General features: G+C 44.1%; 1 protein-coding gene across 1 annotated transcript in view; it reads right to left on the bottom strand.

The window, feature by feature from the left end:
• The window catches only part of LOC106653745 (serine-rich adhesin for platelets-like), a 127,930-nt gene extending 112,992 nt beyond the window's left edge, over positions 1–14,938 (bottom strand). The window contains exons 1-5 of the mRNA XM_014373288.2: positions 14,305–14,938; positions 13,554–13,902; positions 12,781–12,977; positions 11,229–12,694; positions 10,160–10,251 (exon numbers count right to left, since the gene is read on the bottom strand). Of these exons, the coding sequence (XP_014228774.2) occupies positions 10,160–10,251; positions 11,229–12,694; positions 12,781–12,977; positions 13,554–13,902; positions 14,305–14,823 (2,623 nt within the window). The 5' untranslated portion in view covers positions 14,824–14,938. The remainder of the gene's footprint in view (positions 1–10,159; positions 10,252–11,228; positions 12,695–12,780; positions 12,978–13,553; positions 13,903–14,304) is intronic.
• Between the last annotated feature and the right edge of the window lie 2,831 nt (positions 14,939–17,769).

Below are 17,769 nucleotides of genomic sequence, written 5' to 3'. Positions count from 1 at the left end.
ATACGAGCTCGAGCATCAGAAAGAGAGAGAGAGAAAGAGAGACTGCGTCTCCCTCCGAGAATTTACGCACATTCTTGCTCCGATTCTGTTTGCTATATATGCCATTATATATGCAGCGCGCAAACGCAATTTCGCTTCGCTCAGCTCGCGAGTGAGCGAGATATACCTACATAAATATACGTAAAATCATATTTTCTCGATCCATGGCCGAGTACTTTATACACACACTTATACATACGTCTAAATTCCAATGCGAGCTTGTAAATGTTTTGTTTTTCCACTTTTTTCTTCTCTTCTCTCCGTTTTTTTTTCTATAAAGAAGCTAGTTATTACACCCATATGATGCACAGGCTCGGGCGAGCTGCTGCAGATCGTTCGAGTAAGCCTCGAGAGAGGAGAAGTACATTGCACCATGACAATGCAGCACATTAAACGAGAAATGGGTAAAAAGGAGATAAACAGCTCTCTCGGCTCTCTTGCAGCTTTAACAATCACTCCCACTGCAGCAGCAGCAGGGCTTGTGATCTGCTCTCTCTCTCTTTCTCTCCTTCTGCAGTATAAGGCCTGTATGTTGTGTGCATTATATACTGGGTGCACAAGAGTAACTCACACCTCATTATTCTCGTTGAACTTCGGTACGAGCACGTATAGATGTATATAAGTACTCCTCGAGCGCGCGCGAGAGAGCGTATATATAAGCTGGGGGAGAGAGGTTGCATTGGCAGCAACGAAACTGCGAAAGCACGAGATGAGAAAAAAAATCGGAAAAAGGGGAAAAAAGGAAGAAGGAAAAATCCACCGAAAATAGATGAAATCGACACTCTCTGGTGGTAAGTTGGCGCGAGTGCCGAGTACGTATATGTGTGTGTGTGTATGTGTGTTATACGTGCGCTCAACCCACAGAGCTGGCGAGTGAGAAAGAGCCAGGCCATATTACGTATAGCCTCCGGGATATAGTACATGTTGTTGGCTGCTGCTGCTGCTCCTGGAGCTCGTTCGATTGGGGCCTATAAGCTAGACTCTAGCAAAAGATATCTGTAAAAGGTGTGTGTTTGTGTGTGTTTGTTGCATGGGTGTACGTGTATGTATACACGTGGGGGTCTTCCCGATTACTGGTGAACACATCGGTATAGATGTGTATAAATATATATGTACTATATAAGCGAGCTGCGAATGTATCGGTGTTTGTAAGTGTATGTGTGTCTTCTACTCTCTCGCGCCTATATAAGGGGGAGAAAGAGAGCGAGAGAGAGAATAAGACCTTGAGAGCGGTCAACCACTGCTGCAGCAGCGGCAGCGCAGAGCTTACACACACACGTATATAATTGCTGCATCAGGTACTTCTTGCACCAAGTATATATTATATATACGTGCGCATGTGTGTGTGTGTGTGTGTGTGTGTGCATGGCTATATAGCAAAATACTGCACACTCCGCTATAAGGACTCTCTCGGTGCAGCAGCAGCAGCAGCAAAAAGGACATTGCGACCGCGAGCCAGAGAGAGGAGGAAAGAGGGATAGATAAACCCGAGAGAGTTGGCGCGAGCAGCGAAGAGTCCGGGGCCGCGCAAGGAGCTGCTTATAATATATAATAATATAATATATAAGTTTAAGAAGGCCGAATTCTCTTACTCTCCTTTTAACGACGTTCACGCGCGCGAGCGTGTGCATAAAATGCATCATTATACATGCACACACATACACGCAAAGAGGGTTAAAGGTGCCCATTATTTTGGTATTTTTCTATTAGCTGCTGCTGCCCTTTTTAAAGAAAGAGCTCGGCGCGGCGGCGGACGGCCTCGCGCGTTTGTCATCCGATATATAATATACGCAAGTGCACTCGCTATGCATTATAGAGCGTGAAAAAGCGAGTGTTATTCAAGAGACTGAATACGAGCTGTTATATGTATGTAGGACAATTGGCTTCATTTTCGTTGTTGTCGACGCTACCGATTTAAGAGAGTAATTTTCGGAGTCATTTTACATTTGATCGCGTAAATTCAATCTTTTAAATACATAGAAAGGATTAACAAAAATTAATTTGTATTTGAATTTTTTTGATGTTAAAAAACGCATTTCAAATGACCAGAAAATGATAATTTGATTTTTTCGAAAAATTTAGACCAACTCTGAACCACTTTTAGTTTCTGCCACTAGATGGCGAGTACTTAAATCTGTAAATCTGCAAGTGGTAAAGAACAGATGATTGTATAAGTGACTTGCTATTGGGTCATAACATCTTTGGTAATTGGGAAACATCGATCACCTCGATGAAAGATGGAACATCGCTATACGAACAATGAGAGCAAAAAATAAAATAGTTACAGTTAAGTGGAAAGTCGCAGGGATGAACGATACACAACGAAATCTTTGTGCAGGGTAAAAATGAGTAGCGAGATATATTTCGCGAATCGTTGTCTGCGCGTTACGGGATCGCGTTATATATGGTATATATAGCGCATTCTCTCTCTCTGTCTTGCCGTGACGAGTCCGAGCTGCAGATAAGCCGCTCAAATAAATGACCGCGATTCCGATCCTCGAAATTGGAGTTTTAAACGTACTCGCACGGAAGCTTTATCTTATGTAACTGCAGCAGCCCCGGATCTTCCTCACACACACACACGCTCCGAATCTTACATCGATCATAACGCAGACGCTCCAAAGCGATTTGAGTGGAGCTTTTGAGCGCACTACCGAGCTTAGGAGAAAAAAGCGTCGATATTTTTTCTTGGTATCGTATCGTATGTCCGACGAGCGGATAGCTGAAATTCGCGCGCGCGCGAAACCGACGCGACGACTGCACAGCGCATAGCTAAATGCTCCATGACACACACATGCATACAATGGCATAGCTCAAACCACCGCTGCGCGTGTTCGTGTGTCTTTTAAATAGGTTTGTATCTGTGCGGCAAACACATACACACTCACACAGACGTTTAAAAGCTTTCGGGCTTCGCGAGCTTATCGCTTATAAGACAAACGAGTCCCGGAAAATACATCTCGAATTCTGCAGCGGCCACAAATCGCTGCGAGCTGCAGCGGCAGCAGAGTTCGATCGTCGCGTCGTGTGTCTATATATGCTGCATACATACGCCGTGCGCTGCATGCGAGCTATACCAGTGGCCAAGGGGCCCAATATAATAATATCGAAGGAACCGCAAGGCGCGCTCGGCTTTTGCGCGGCTAGCTAGCTCGCTCGCGAGCATTGTGTAGCAGCGAATAAATTGAACTGTCAATGAGTGGCTTATAGTAGTAGTCGTAGTCGTAGTCGTAGTAGAAGAAGTAGTAGTAGTAGTACATAGTGCAGCGGCTCGAGCTGGCTCCGTTGCACTGCACTCGGAGACTACTCTGGGCGCGCACGAGTGGAGCACGACGCAATCCTACATACATACAGATACACACACACATATATATAATACGGCCACGAGCAGGCTTGGCTCTTTTATCTTATTTTTCTTCTTTTTCAAGTTCATCGAACTTGTGGCGCGCAGACATCACGGACTGTGCGCTGGTGCGCCTCTGTGTATGGATGCTGCAAATATATATATATACGTATATATACACCCCGAGGAGGAGATCTAGGTGCCCATGCCACAACACAAGAGAGCCTAGAGAGAAAGAGAGAGAGAGAGAGAGAGAGAGAGAGAGAGAGAATCGCAGCCCGGAAATGTTTTTCTGATCGGTTCGAGATAAGGAGCTCTCTCTCTCTCTCTCTCTCTCTCACTTGTGCGGGGGAGCATCGCTATGCGCGCGCGAGTCGATTAATTGTAAAGAAAAATTGCCTAGAGAGATGCTGTGCATTGCATATCTTGCGCGCCTCTCCTCTCCGCTACCACCCCCTCCCTCATCTTCGCTCATACCGAATGTGTGTGTATGTGTGTGTGTGTGTGTGGATCGCGTCTCTAGCTTAGGATGTTTTTCTTTCGATATATAAGTATGCGCGCGAATATCTACACACATACACACATATAGTCGAGATCGTGTTTTCGTCCGAGGTATGAAAAATTTTTTGTTGTTGTTTTCTTCACCCATCGACATTTTGACCGCAAGCAACAGCTTCTTGTGTTTTATTAATTAAAGTGCAACGAGAGAGAGTTTGTGCGATGCTTAATGTATCCGCAATGCTCGATCCATACACAATATACAAGCGCATAGAGAGAGAGAGACTTTCCAGACGAACGGCTTGATTGAGACATTCGATTTGCCGCTGTGCTGTTGCGGCTGTGCTTCATGCACGCGCGCGCGCATGCACACAGGAAAGCAAAAAAAGAAGCAATATCAAATGAAAATCTCTAGATCAAGCTGATGGGAAAATATTTATCTAGTACCCTTTTTCTTCTATATCTCTCTCTCTCTCTCGTTCTTCGGGGGACAATCGGATTTACTTTGGCAGGAAGATGCTAAATTCTCAATGGGCCTTTTTATCAGGTGTCATTAGTCACGAGCACGTATATATAGAAACAGCCCCCGCGCGCCGGGGCACACAGCGATCATCGTTATTATTATCATCATTGACCGACGATTCGCCCGCGCGAGCGCTTTAAAGTTTAGAGCTGCTGCTGTTGCTGCTGCCACGCGGGGTTGCGTATATAATTTATCGACTGTATACCGCATATAATAAAGTCCATATAACGTTGTGTGCGTGTGTATCAAACGACGGACGCGCAATAAGCTCATTGAGAGAATTGAGAATTGATCTCGCACACATATACACAGTGTATAGTGGTATATGTGTAGCGGATGCGCTCGGTTCGTTCGGTAAATAAAACACTTTATCATATGGTAGGTACGTACGCAACGCAGGAGCTAAAGTACAATCGCGATAATTCAATGCGTTTATATATTTACGATACGATTCTTGCTGGGTAGCATATTTACTGAAAAAAAAGCTCTCTCTCAGCGATCTTTGGGTTAATGAATTCTAGCCGTATACTACTGCGTGCACCGTGTTATACGCGATTCGAGCGAGAAACGGTTTATATAATTAATAATATAAACAAAGACGTCGCGCGCCAAAATGTGCCGCTAAACAGAACCGTCGCGCGAGCCACAATTTCGTCCGTGTGCGTAAGATCGTGCGAATCTTTATCACCGGTGTTAAGCTCGTCGGTTGGATTACGCAAACGGGGCTTTTCCCCGGCCTGCTGCTGCTGCTCCGTAGCGCGTCGTAAAGATCGGCCGCATTGAAAAATGTGCCTGTATGCACGACGCGCGTAGGTATATACACACGAGAGAGGATCAAGTAACGATCGCTACCGAACTATAATTTTGACTTTTAACACCTTCCTTATGTACACACGTACGGTAGTTGCTACGTGTACACACACAGCCGAGACTCGCGCAAAAAATCCGCACTCTATCATATTCGAGTAAAAACGATATAATTATGCTTTTCCTGCCCGGTGTCTGCGTTAATATAATATAAATAATAAATGTATCTATATATTCCTCGGAATACCTGAAAAGTTTTTCATCGGTGCCCCCTCGGTTATACTACTGCTGCTGCGCGTATTACTTAGCTTTTATGGAGGCCGTAAAAACGAACGAAAAGTATCCGCGCGCGAATGGTTAAAGGGTCGAGTTTGTGCGTTGCGTAACTGCGCGCCGCAAGCACAGCAACGCCAACAATAACAACAACAACAACAACGTAATACATAGGACGAAGCGCGGTGTACTGTACACGCACAAGTGTAAAATGAAAATTTTTATCGATTATCCAAGCGTCCAGGACGAGGATACCCCGCGGAGTTATTTCGACTAACCTTTGTGTTATTATCGCATCGAAGGGGGTAAGAGGTGTGCGATGTATACCGCTATATGGTGCGGCGATGCGCCACGGCAATATTACATTATTATAATATACATACGCCGCGCGCGGTACGGCACACACCGCAAGAAATAATACCAACACACACACGGACACGGACGTAGCTCGTTATTATTTTATATGAAGTTCGCGTTTTTAATTACAATTGGACATGCGCTCGGAGCCGCCGACGCCGAGCGCTTGGCATGGGCATGAGGCCGCAGCATATCGTAGTGTATACTCTACACTAGCTATAAGGCCTATATGGTAATCAATCAAGAAAGTTGTTCGCTATATTTATATATGTTTGTGTGTGTGGAGCTATATAGGAGACTCTCTGCACTCTTATACATATATACACTCGTGCCTCTCTCGTGAGATTCAATAAAGACGACTAGACGGGACTACTCTCGCGAGCTATATAGCAGCAGCGGAGCGAGCCGAGCTCGCGCGCGTCAATGTAAATAATTCATTGCTCCTCGATGAAAGTAATTGGACTGCTTTTTTACCCGAGTGCCCTTATGCCTATGTACACAAACACAACACACGCGCGCGGCTAGTCGTATATAAATGTACATACATACACACAATATGTATAAGTGTGCGTGTGTGCGCCTTTTAAAATGAATCTATCCGTCGACATTGTATATCAGTTTCTTATATTCTACCTCTCGGCGCATATAGCTTTAACCAATCGCACGTGTGTCTGTGTGTGTATGACTGCACATAAGTGCACTTGCGTGTCTGTGTACGTGTGCGTTTGTATATATATACGAGAGTGGCCATATGTACTTGCCGTTTTCAAATCTTAAATAGTCATGCGATGTATCGATTTCTTCCCGTCCGATGAAATATGTACGCGCGCCGTGTGCGCATTTTTCCGCGTCGCTGCGATTGTTTTTTCTCTCCGCTTCGTTGTTTTTTTTTTTTTTTTGCTTTTTTTCATATTCATCTATTTCCAAGCGCGGCATATATGCAACGAAGCACGTATATTATTCATACGTTTTATAGATATATGGATATAATTGAATAAATATGAAAATGCCTGTTATGTATTACACGTATAATGTGAAACGGGAGTAAGACATTGTAAAAAAAGAGCCTAATGGTGGCTCGTTTATGAGTATCTACGCGCTATACACCAGGTCTTTCACCCCTGTCGACGGCCCGAGCTATAATAGTCCATGATACATATTACATTTACGAGGTATAGCCCAAGAGCGAATGAATAAAATATCAATTGTGCCTCGCGAAAGCTTGGCCGAGGGAAACGATCGCGCGAGAAGCGTAAAAAAGACTGTAAAGCTCGCTGGCGTGGGTGCAAGGGTACACTTGCCTTTAATGCAGAGTTAATGTTAAATCAAACATTAAAATCAAAGTAACCTATATGGAATATTATTTACGTTATTTTTACATGAAATCTTCTGTATAAATACTGATTTATTTGTTTACATGAACCGCTCAAAAATTTCAGGAAAATTATATTGTATACCTTTTGGGCGAAAAATGAACAAAAAAGCTATCCGATACTGAAATTGACACAATTCGAATGAAAATGAATGCTTAAGTACTTATTTATTGATATTTCACGAAATGGCGAAAAAATGTATGAAATGCATTGAGCGTTAATGCCAGCCTACACCGCTAGGTGGCGAGTACCTATATCAGTAAATCTGCAAGTAGTAAAATGAAAATTATTGTATAAGATTTCTCAAAAAAATTATGAAATAGCAGATCCATTTCAATAAGTTTTAGGATCCTCATCGAGTGTATCCTCATCGAACGTAAGAATATTTTCAACTTCAAAGCAAGTTTAGGGATATCAAAAATATTATTGGTATCGCTGAGTACTACAAGTATAAAATTGGCAAAGCAATAATCACGCACAATTTGCGCGGGTGCTAATTTTTCATTTTATCATAATGACACCCCTGTAACGATCCTCGAGCCCATCAATCGCCCATTACGCCCGACAAGTTTCTAATCATTCTCCAAGAAGAAACAAAGTGTATATCGTTTTGCCGGCACCGTAATAATCATCGCAACGATCGTTCGCGACGACACGAGCAGCAACAGCAGCAGCAGCGACTCGTCGACAACTCGAGCAAATGAGTTTTGCAATTTAACCGAGTAAGTATCCGTACATTATTATAACTATAAAACACACGAAACCTATCTTCGGAAAACTAGGTATAGAGACGAGCATCGGCAGCAGCAGCAGTGCGAGGAAATGGGATCGACGTCTCGCGCAGGTGCGCCTCTTTTTTGCACTCAACTCCCATATACTGTATATATATATATTCCTATGGTGTGCAAGTGCAGACAGCAGCAGCAGCAGCAACAGCGAAGAAGAAGCTCGCGTGCCGCATACATATAATACGAAAGAACGTGCGCTTCTTTTTCGATATTTTTTTTTCTTCCTCTCGTCTTCGTTTACTCCATCCCCCTCTCTCCCTCCTTCGGAGAGAGAAAGAGCTTCGTCGTCTTTCTTTTTCTATCTTTTCTTCGCCTCCAGAGATGAGTATATGCGAGCGCGCGCGGTGCACGCGAGGTGGCTCGTTAGAAGCCTATAATTGAATGATGGCCCAAAGGCCCTACGAGTCAAGTACTCTGTGCAAACATTGTCTCTCTCTCTCCTTTCCTCCATCTCTCTTTTACACCCTCGCGAGCGAGATGTATGTTATATTACTCGCACACGTACGTACACGCGCGCAAGGCCGAAGACGGGTGTGAGAATCTTGATGATCGATAATGCCGATCACCGCGCACGGGCGAGCCGAGCTCGTGGTCAATTTGGCAGGTATATAATGCGGCGTCCGTGTCCTGTTTTTTTTTTTTTTTTTTGCCTCCGACGCTCGTTTATATATAGGAAGCCACAATTATAAAGGAGAAAAGAAGAGGCAAAGGCGTCGTCGTCGTCCCCCACTCTCGCGTTGATCGAGAGCTTCAGATCCCTAAAGACCTTCATTAAAGATAACCACCACAAATCAGCCTTTTATCTCTCTTTCTATATTTTCTTTCTCGCTCGGCTCGGCTCGTTTCGCGTCGCGTCTTATAATACACGGTCGGTCGTGTGCTCGTTCGTGGATGAGCTTTTCAGCTGTATAGCTAGAGAGATATCTTATAAGAGAGAACAATGTGCACCTATAGCTAGCTAGCTAGCTCCCCCGTAATACCTAACTATAATCTGCGGATATAGCTTCACCTGTGCACTGCAGCAGCAGGGCCTAGAACGCGTCGATTATTACACCAAGGCGCGCGCACTCGTCTATATATAGGATAGGTATTTGCATCGGATGCTTATATCTCGCAACGAGCACACAATAAACAGCATCGCACCTTTTTATACGTGCGCAGCTCGTATATATATAGTATAAATATAAGAGCTGGGCCAGCATAACGATCTTATCGGGCGTCAATAATACAACCCCACCATATCCACCCACCTGTGCACTTACCCTGCCCATACATACATAGCTCTCTATCCGATATTAGTCCCCTCGGAAAATATCTTCTCGAGCGCGCGCGCGAATGATTAATACCGAGTCGAGCGTGGGCGGTATGTATCGAGGATGCTGCGCGCATAAGGCGCATAATATTAATCGCCCTTCGTGCCATAGATCGAGCCTTCTAATTTCTGCCTATGCGCGCGCCCCCGCGGATTAATCGGTCGTTTATCACTCATGGGTATATATGTGTGTATGATCGGAGTGTCGAGAAAGTCTCTCTCGTTACTTTTTTTTCCTCCTCTCACACGACACGCGATGTCACGAATATTTATGCTTTTTGCTTTTGAATCTAGCGTAGCCCCCCCTTCGCCATTTTTTATTATCATTCGCCCGGGATAATGGGGCGCGAGCTTCGAGGTCTAATGAAGTTGCAGGACGCGGCACTGTTATAATAACGTACGTATAGATACTCGCTCGCGGATACGCGATGATGATTACGCTCCTCGTTGGGAATTTCGCACGCCTCGGCATTCTGGCGATTCTAGTCTAGACGGCCGAGTGTCGATCGCAGCAATACAACGCACGACGAGGACGATTAATTATTTCGTTCCTGTGTGTGTGTGCAGAAAATTGATTGACTCATCGCTCGTTTATTAAAAATCAAAACGGCGTTCGTTATCCCATTGTATATCTTATTTACGTTCGTAATTACGAAATGGAAAGCAAAAGAATATAGGTGTATGTGCGGCTTTAATGGCGCGCGAACGTATACGTACGATACACATACACACATGGAACTGACAATCGAACGTGACAGGTCGATAGACAAAATCGCTATCTTATTCGATATATATGTGCCTACAATATCGCCAATTACAATGAATGACGATAAAAACGTGACTTACCTCTTTGTTCCGTAGTTCCACACGAGCTCTTGTCACCGTTGTCCTCCGCTGTCATTGAACTTCCGAACAGCTGCTGCTTCTCTTCTGTGATTCTACAATTAAAAGTTTTAAATTATAATCTTTATAACAGTAATGCATCACTTAAAAGTAGAGATTCCCAAGATGTACTTTTTCACACAGAAGCCAGTGCGAAACGGTAATCGAATTTAGCGGTATCTAGCTTACATATTTCGTGAACACTGCATATAAACTTAAAATAGAAAAAAAGGCAAGCTAAGTGATGTAGCACAAGATAAAAAATATTGTAAAAAAAAAGTCACAAAGTTAACATTTTTACTTCATACTACTTTTTAAAGGTACAGTTCGCGAATGAAATTGAAATAAATTATAAAACTGTGCGGAATGGATGTCGAAAAACAAAACAATTGGTTTTGAAAATGTGCACTTTTACATTGATAATGAATGATTTGAAATTGACTCATACTCAATATTTTGATTCGTAAACATTAAAGATAACAAAAATATTTGATAAAATTCTTTTGAAATAATTGAAATGATTTTCAATTCATATGAAAAAATACGTTCAGTACAGTTATTATTATCAAGTCAATTTCTTCGAAAAATTTATCTAAATAAATTAATTGAAAATTATAAGGTATTCGTTGAAATATCGACAATTATTTGTAATCTTAAATGTATTTGACCATCTGGTTTGTTTATAAATAAAATAAATAAATTGACATAAAGGATAACCTTCATCGAGTAACCTTCACATAGTTATTATTTTAGATATAAGATATTCTATCATATTGTACACATTTATAAAAATAAAACATTCTTTTCAAATAAAAAACTCTTAATTGTCAATTTACAAATATATTTCACAATCCAATGGTCAAACATGTAATAATTTTGGTAATTTGAAGAAAGTGAACAATATGAATGAACACGAAAATACAAAAAGTATACTTTAATCGTTACTTTTACTTTTGATTAAGAAATTCTCAATCAACTTTAAAGCTTATTATCGATAAAACTAGTATACTATAACAAAAAGTTGAAAACCTACTCATTTTCGTATTCTAACGAATTGGTTTCATCCTCTTCTCCAATAGTCGTTAAATTACTTGTCCAATAACAATCCTCTTCACTCTCATCTGCGATATCTTCTTTTTCAATAATCTCTCTTGCTCTGATATTTCTAATCGTCCGAGCAATCCTCAAACTGTGATCATCAATGTCGATACTCAATGCTTCATTCATAATTTCTTCTTCAATTTGTTGATTAATAAGTTCCCTGCAGAGATCTACGTTTTCAACAATTTCTGTTTCAGAATCAGAACTTAGTTCTTCTGATTTCTCCAAAGTATCGATTGGACTATCAGATTTTACAGTTTCTTCAATCGTTTTATTTTCGTCGATTGTAACATCATTATTCACAGAAATTGGATCAGTTTTGTTTGCGTTGAGTGATGCTGTACAAGTAATTTCATCGACGTCTTTGCTATCACATTTTTCAAAAATAGTCTGCTCTTTTTCGATCGCCTGCTTATCCTTCAATATCTCCAAAAACGTCTCTTCTTGAACGTTTTGATTAATTTCTAAATTCTTTTGCCCCGTCGATTCATTCGAATCATTAATAATCGCATCATTGATTGTTTCACTTTCGTTACGATTCTTTTGATTCTTATCTTCCTCGTTTGTTTTGTCAACATTGAATATTTTATTGATCGTATTGGGATTCCGAGCCTCCGGCACAGGTGATGCTGGCTCGCGCCTCGGCGGTGGTGGAGGAGGTGGAGGTCGTTTACGTTTACCCTTGACCTCTTTTCTAGGCATAGGTTTGGGTGGCCGAGGAGCATTTGGTTTACTTCGCTCTGGCTCTTTTGCCGATTGACAATGCTGTTGCTGCTGTTGCTGCTGCTGCTGATTTACAGGTACGCGGTTCACGTGGTTACGCACCGGCAGGGGCGGCGCCTCGCCGTTCACGACTTTATCGACGATTTCTGCGTCGTCTTTTATAGGCCGGAAATGCGTGCGCGAATCGGCAACAAGATTGGCCGTGAAAAATATGCTCGGTCTCGGCTCGTGTCCGTAGCTGAGCGGCGCGTCTTGAAAGCACAGCGGTGGCTGCAGCGTCGGGGTCTCCTCGATGAGCACCGTGTTGGGTGCCACGACGGCGGTGACTCGCTCGACGTCGCCTCGAGACTCGACGTAGGTGCGGGCCTCCGAGTTGGCCAAACGATTGAGCAAGAAGTCGGCGTTGTTCATGTCGACGACGTTGATACCGCTCGACAAGGGAATATTGATCTCGCGATCGTTAATCTCGAGTTCTGCATTATCGAGCTCCAGATGAAACTGATTGGCGTCGGACGTGTGGGAGATCGTCGAGGTGGTGGAAAATCGATCCGAGACCGAGCAGCGATCGACCACGGTGGACAGCGAGCTGCTCGTGTCGTCGGAAGTGCTGCCCTGAGTGCTCGAGCCATCGTGCGAACGAGCGTCCAGGTACACTTGAGCCTCGGTCGGTAATTCCTGAAAAGAAAAAGGAAGGAAGTTCAGTTTTGATTCTCGTCCGACTGCGTGCTATTCCGTTTGTCACGGAAAGAGCGTAATTTTACCTGTCTGATAGCTTTGTTCAGTACGGGAGATGCGTGCGGTTGCTTCAGGGACGAACTCTTGGTCGGCGAAGAGGCGCAACTCTCGTAATTGCTGGATCTCATGCTGCTCGCGGCACTGCGATAACTTCCTTGTGACAAAGGCGATCCAGTTTGCGATGATCCAGCTGATTTAGGACTATCCCAGGCTTGTTTAACTCCTGCAGAAGGATAGCAACAACAAAAAAATATTAAATTCGCTTTCATATTGAATTAACCCAGTAACAAGTAAGTAAATAAGTATAATCATGCAGTACGTAGAATTTTTTTTCTAAACAGAAAAAAAAACTCTCATACTCGTTATTTTGACTGCGAGGAGGAAATTAAAATACAATGCTCATTATGAGATCGGCAATGGGTTAAGTATCCAAGCCATAATTCATCTAAACTGACATCATGATCGAGCAATAACAATCATCTTCCGCAATTAACTTTCTCTCGTAAAGAGTAAATAACGCGTTATTAGGTTAGAATAATTACGCGTTCTGGATGTATATATAGATACAAAATAATTGCGCTCGCGTTCGAATGTTACTTCACACGCCGTCAGCGATAGTACAGGTAGTAGCTCCGTAGCCGCGTTATTATAAATATATAGAACGGGTTGAAAAAGTGCGTGTCTTTCTCGTGCTTTTAATTCGAGAGAAAAATAAAGCGTATCAATCATCGGGTTATTTTTTCACTCTTCCTTTCGCGTACGTACACACACGTTCATTCACGCGATCGTATAGCATTACCTGGGCTTGCCTCGCCATCGGCGAGACCGCGATTGACCGTGCTCGATGACGACGCCGGTGACTGTTGCGGTTGTTGCTGTTGGTGGTGGTGGTGGTGTCTCAGCTTTCTCGGCGGTACGGGTGGGGGTGGCGCCGTCGGCAGCTCCGGCGGTGACGTTGGTTTACATTGCTGCTGCTGCTGCTGTTGCACCTGTTTGTGCTGATCCTTGCGCTCGGCGCTGACGACCTCGGGCCGCAGAGCACCTCGGCAGCGTATCAGCAGCCTCAGCACCAGCTGGGACTCCTTCAATCGGCGCACGCAGTCGAGACGCGTGAGCTGCGTCACCGGCACGCCGTCAATCGACAGCAACTGTCGAAGCATAAAATAATGCATTGATGAAAAAATATCGAAGCGATGCTTTACTTATTTTTTATATAAATTACGATGAAGCAAACGAGAGAGAGATTACGTTGCGAGAGTTTGCGAGGAGAGTATAATTCATAGAATGTTGCGATTGCGAACTACTACTACTACTACGGGTTTGCGGTTGAATTTTACGAGCTGCATGTACCGAGAACGATCATAGTACAATATGAGAGCGCGCAGATGCAACAAAATATTTTCTCTCTCTCTCTTCAAAGCAGACACGTATATTACCAAACTCGGTTGCAATTATTATACGGCTTTATACACGAAGCTACGATGTAATATAGTTATATAACAAAAAAGATAAAAAAAATAATAATGACATAATGTATCAGAGTCATTCACCTCGTCGCCTTCGCCGAGTTTTCCCCAGGAGCAGGTGGTCCTGCTCGCCGGGCTCTGTTCGGCGCAGCTCTGTATGAACAGTCGGCGGACCTTCTCCGACGTCTTGTTGCCGCCCTCGAATTTCAGGCCGAAGCCCAGTCTCTCGCCGGGCAGCCGATAGACTTGGACCTCCTCCTCGGGATGGGCGGGATCGACGTTGACGCCGGCCGCAACGACGCTGCCGTTTTTGTTGTTATTGTTGTTCGCGGCGGCGGCGGCGGCTCCATTGCCGATCGACAGTACCGTGACGAAACTGCTGCCGTCCACGACGTCCGTCGATTGTTGTTGCTGCTGCTGCTGCTGCTGTTGTTGTTGCAGTAATCGCTGTTGACGCGGCCCACCGTGAACGTTGACCACGGTTACGAATTCGGCCTCGGACAGCAACGAGCCATTAGTCTGTGGCTTAGGCTGCTGCTGTTTTCTGTCCAACGACGTGGTACGCAGCGATCTCGTTTCCGCGGTACTCAGCTGCAGTTCCATTTTCTTCTGCGCGTTTTGCCCTTATCGTAGTTTTATCCGCCAAAAGAATCCCTTCGTCGGGCTATTCGTCAGGAGAGCTGTAGTCGCTGCTGATGCATCGTTAAAGTTGCCTTAGCTGTAACGGCGCAGAAAAAAGAAGAAAATAATGAGTGATCGAGTGAGACGTTTGTGGGACGTGTAAAATTTATGAATATTTTCTAAAAATAAAAAAAAAACATCGTGCAACGACGAGATTTATAATACAGGGTGGTAAGATCATAACGAGGATCGTTATCGCGGCGCGCAGCCTCACTTCCGGCCATCGTGGAAAAACGTTTCGGCCAATCGCTGCCGAGCAGAAAACGAGACGCCTATATATATGCGCGTACGTATAAGCGCTCATACATCTTCGTGGGCCCGTACTACTACTGGCAGGCAAGAGTTGCGAAGAGTATAAGAGGCAGCGCCTGCGCGCACAAGTACCCGTGCAACAGGTCATCCGGCCGCGTGAAAACTTCCCAGGGGCTCTCTCGCTCTCGAGGTTGCTGCCGCTGCCGCTGCCTTTTACCGCATCGATTCTCGCGCTCGCTCGTTCGCTCTGCGGTCGTCCGCGTATATATAGTACCTACACCCATATATTCGCATCGTTTCGCTGTATTATACGTTTCTGTGTGTAATGCAGCACGATACAGGCTTGAAATAAAAAAAAAAATGATAATCCACCGCTTAAATACACACGAGGCGATCCGGACTGCGCGAGAAACTACAAACCGGCCCTGTATGCGCGTTGTAGTTCATTGTTTTGATACGGCGCGGAGAATATATAGAACAAGTTGCTACAACGGATGAGCTCTCGGCCGGCGATAAATAACGTCGCGTTCTCGGTGCACCGAGCGGTGCAAAGACTACAACGACGACGACGAGCTGCAAATTTATCGAGAAAATCCGCGAATAATCACGGCGACCACCCCTCGAGTAAAAGATGTCTCTTCCTTTTTTTCCTCTTCTCTCGCTCGCTCTCCACCGTTAACAACGTTCGCGGCGACAAGTGAATCGCGCGGATTTCGCGGTCGTCGTCGTCGTCGTCGCACCGGCGATTTATGCCCGTATATGAGGGCATATAACAAGATGCAACTATACGCACGTGTATATATATAGGAAAAGAGAAAGAGAGAAAATTGTCGGTTTACGTTTATACGCGAAGGCTGTTTCGCACGCGGGCACCGCGATGAACGCGTATACCTGCATATAAATTGCATACGATACGATACGATTTTTCGACTGCAACAAGTGTTCCGATTTACATATAAAATGTGTGTGTGTGTGTGTAGCTCCGACCTATATATGCGTGCGCGCTCGCGTGTATCTTTATGATGCGACGAAAACATTATCATACAATTTGAGTCGCGGATAAGCGAGACGACGCGACGACGACGTTTTGTCGCGATTTTTCGAGCGACACCTCGAGCGAAGCGCAGCCCAACGAAAGCAGACGAGAAAAACGACGAGATGGGAATGAAAATGGGCCTTTGTGTGTTGAAGCGCGCAGACTCACTGAATGTAGCCTGCTCATGTACGAATGCACGGATTAAAATATATATACACACAAACACACAAGTGCGAAAATCGCACATCTAAGGCACGTGTGCTATTCGCGCGCGCGCGCCTCGAGGAAAAGGAAGAGAAATAACTGAACACGCGCGCGCGCGCCGTAAACAGCGTGAGAAATTGCGCGCGCTTCCATAAGTCAGGGCGCGCAAAATATGTGTGTTATATGTTACGTTGTAGTAGGTACGGCAGTAGTGCTCCACGCACTATAAAATGAATGACACTCTTCTTATGCTCTTATCGATACGAACGTTGTATGGGTGTATGTGTGTGTGTGTGTGTATGTGGAATTACTCAGATGCACGTGTGCATGTATACAATCTATGTCGGAGCAATTTTTCACGAAAATTTTGATGAATAAGATGCGGACTTGGGTATGGGCAATTATGTCTTATAACTGCGCGCGCCGTTGCTGCGGCGCTGGTGCGCACACTGCACACAGTGCGCCGCTGACACCGCCGACAATTTAGGTCGTGACTTTCTATCCTGTCTTTATACATACGTACACATATATATGAGAATTTTGCTGCTGCTGCTATTTGCAGGATTGAAACGCATGTGGCGGTATACAATATATATATATATCTATGTATTAAGTGCACATGATCGCGCGAGCGATGTCGAGATGCTGAGCACCTGTACAGCCACGAGCGCAGGATAACACGAAGGAGAGAGAAAAAAAATCAAAATAAGAATTAACTTCTCTAAAGAGACCTACACATTTATGCACGTGTGTAATAGGGAAAATAAGCATGGAAAAACGATTCTTTCGCGGGGCCGCGCGAGTCGCGATCGATCGCAATCGGTGAATTGCCCGGGATATATAGCTGGGTGCATGTTTTTTTGTGCAATATCGCATTCCATTGTGCGCGTGAAATGATAACCAATCACGCGATATCCTGTAATTTTTCAATACTGTAATACAAGTGCATCCACTGCGTATTGAGACACGCGCGAAGCAGCCGAGAATCGTTATTGTTTATTTACTTTTTCTTTTAACTGTATATCCACGAGGTGTTCGAGTCTACCTCGTGCGATGGATTTTCACTCGACTTGTATGCGCTCGTTGCTTTCATTTATAATTCGTTCTCTCTCTCCCCCAAAAAAAAGCCTGTAGCATAATTGCGATCGTATACGTGCCGCGAAACTATTGACTTCGTGTTTGGGCAAAATTAACGAATTGCACGCACGCGCTCAAGTCCATCTATAGAAAATTAAATTCTGCAACAAAATCAAAGCTCGAGTGCACGGGTTATATTTATATAAAAAAAAAAAATTAAAGGCAGAATTTTTCACACTCTCGGGCCTGCTGTAATGGTCCAATGAAAAATTATACGCATCGTATAAAACATCACACGC

This window comes from Trichogramma pretiosum, unplaced genomic scaffold (genome assembly GCF_000599845.2).
Source record: "Trichogramma pretiosum strain Unisexual culture from Peru unplaced genomic scaffold, Tpre_2.0 scaffold21, whole genome shotgun sequence".
Classification (NCBI taxonomy): domain Eukaryota; kingdom Metazoa; phylum Arthropoda; class Insecta; order Hymenoptera; family Trichogrammatidae; genus Trichogramma; species Trichogramma pretiosum.
The sequence above is the reverse complement of the archived record's forward strand: the minus strand, read 5'-3'. Positions and strand labels throughout refer to the sequence as shown.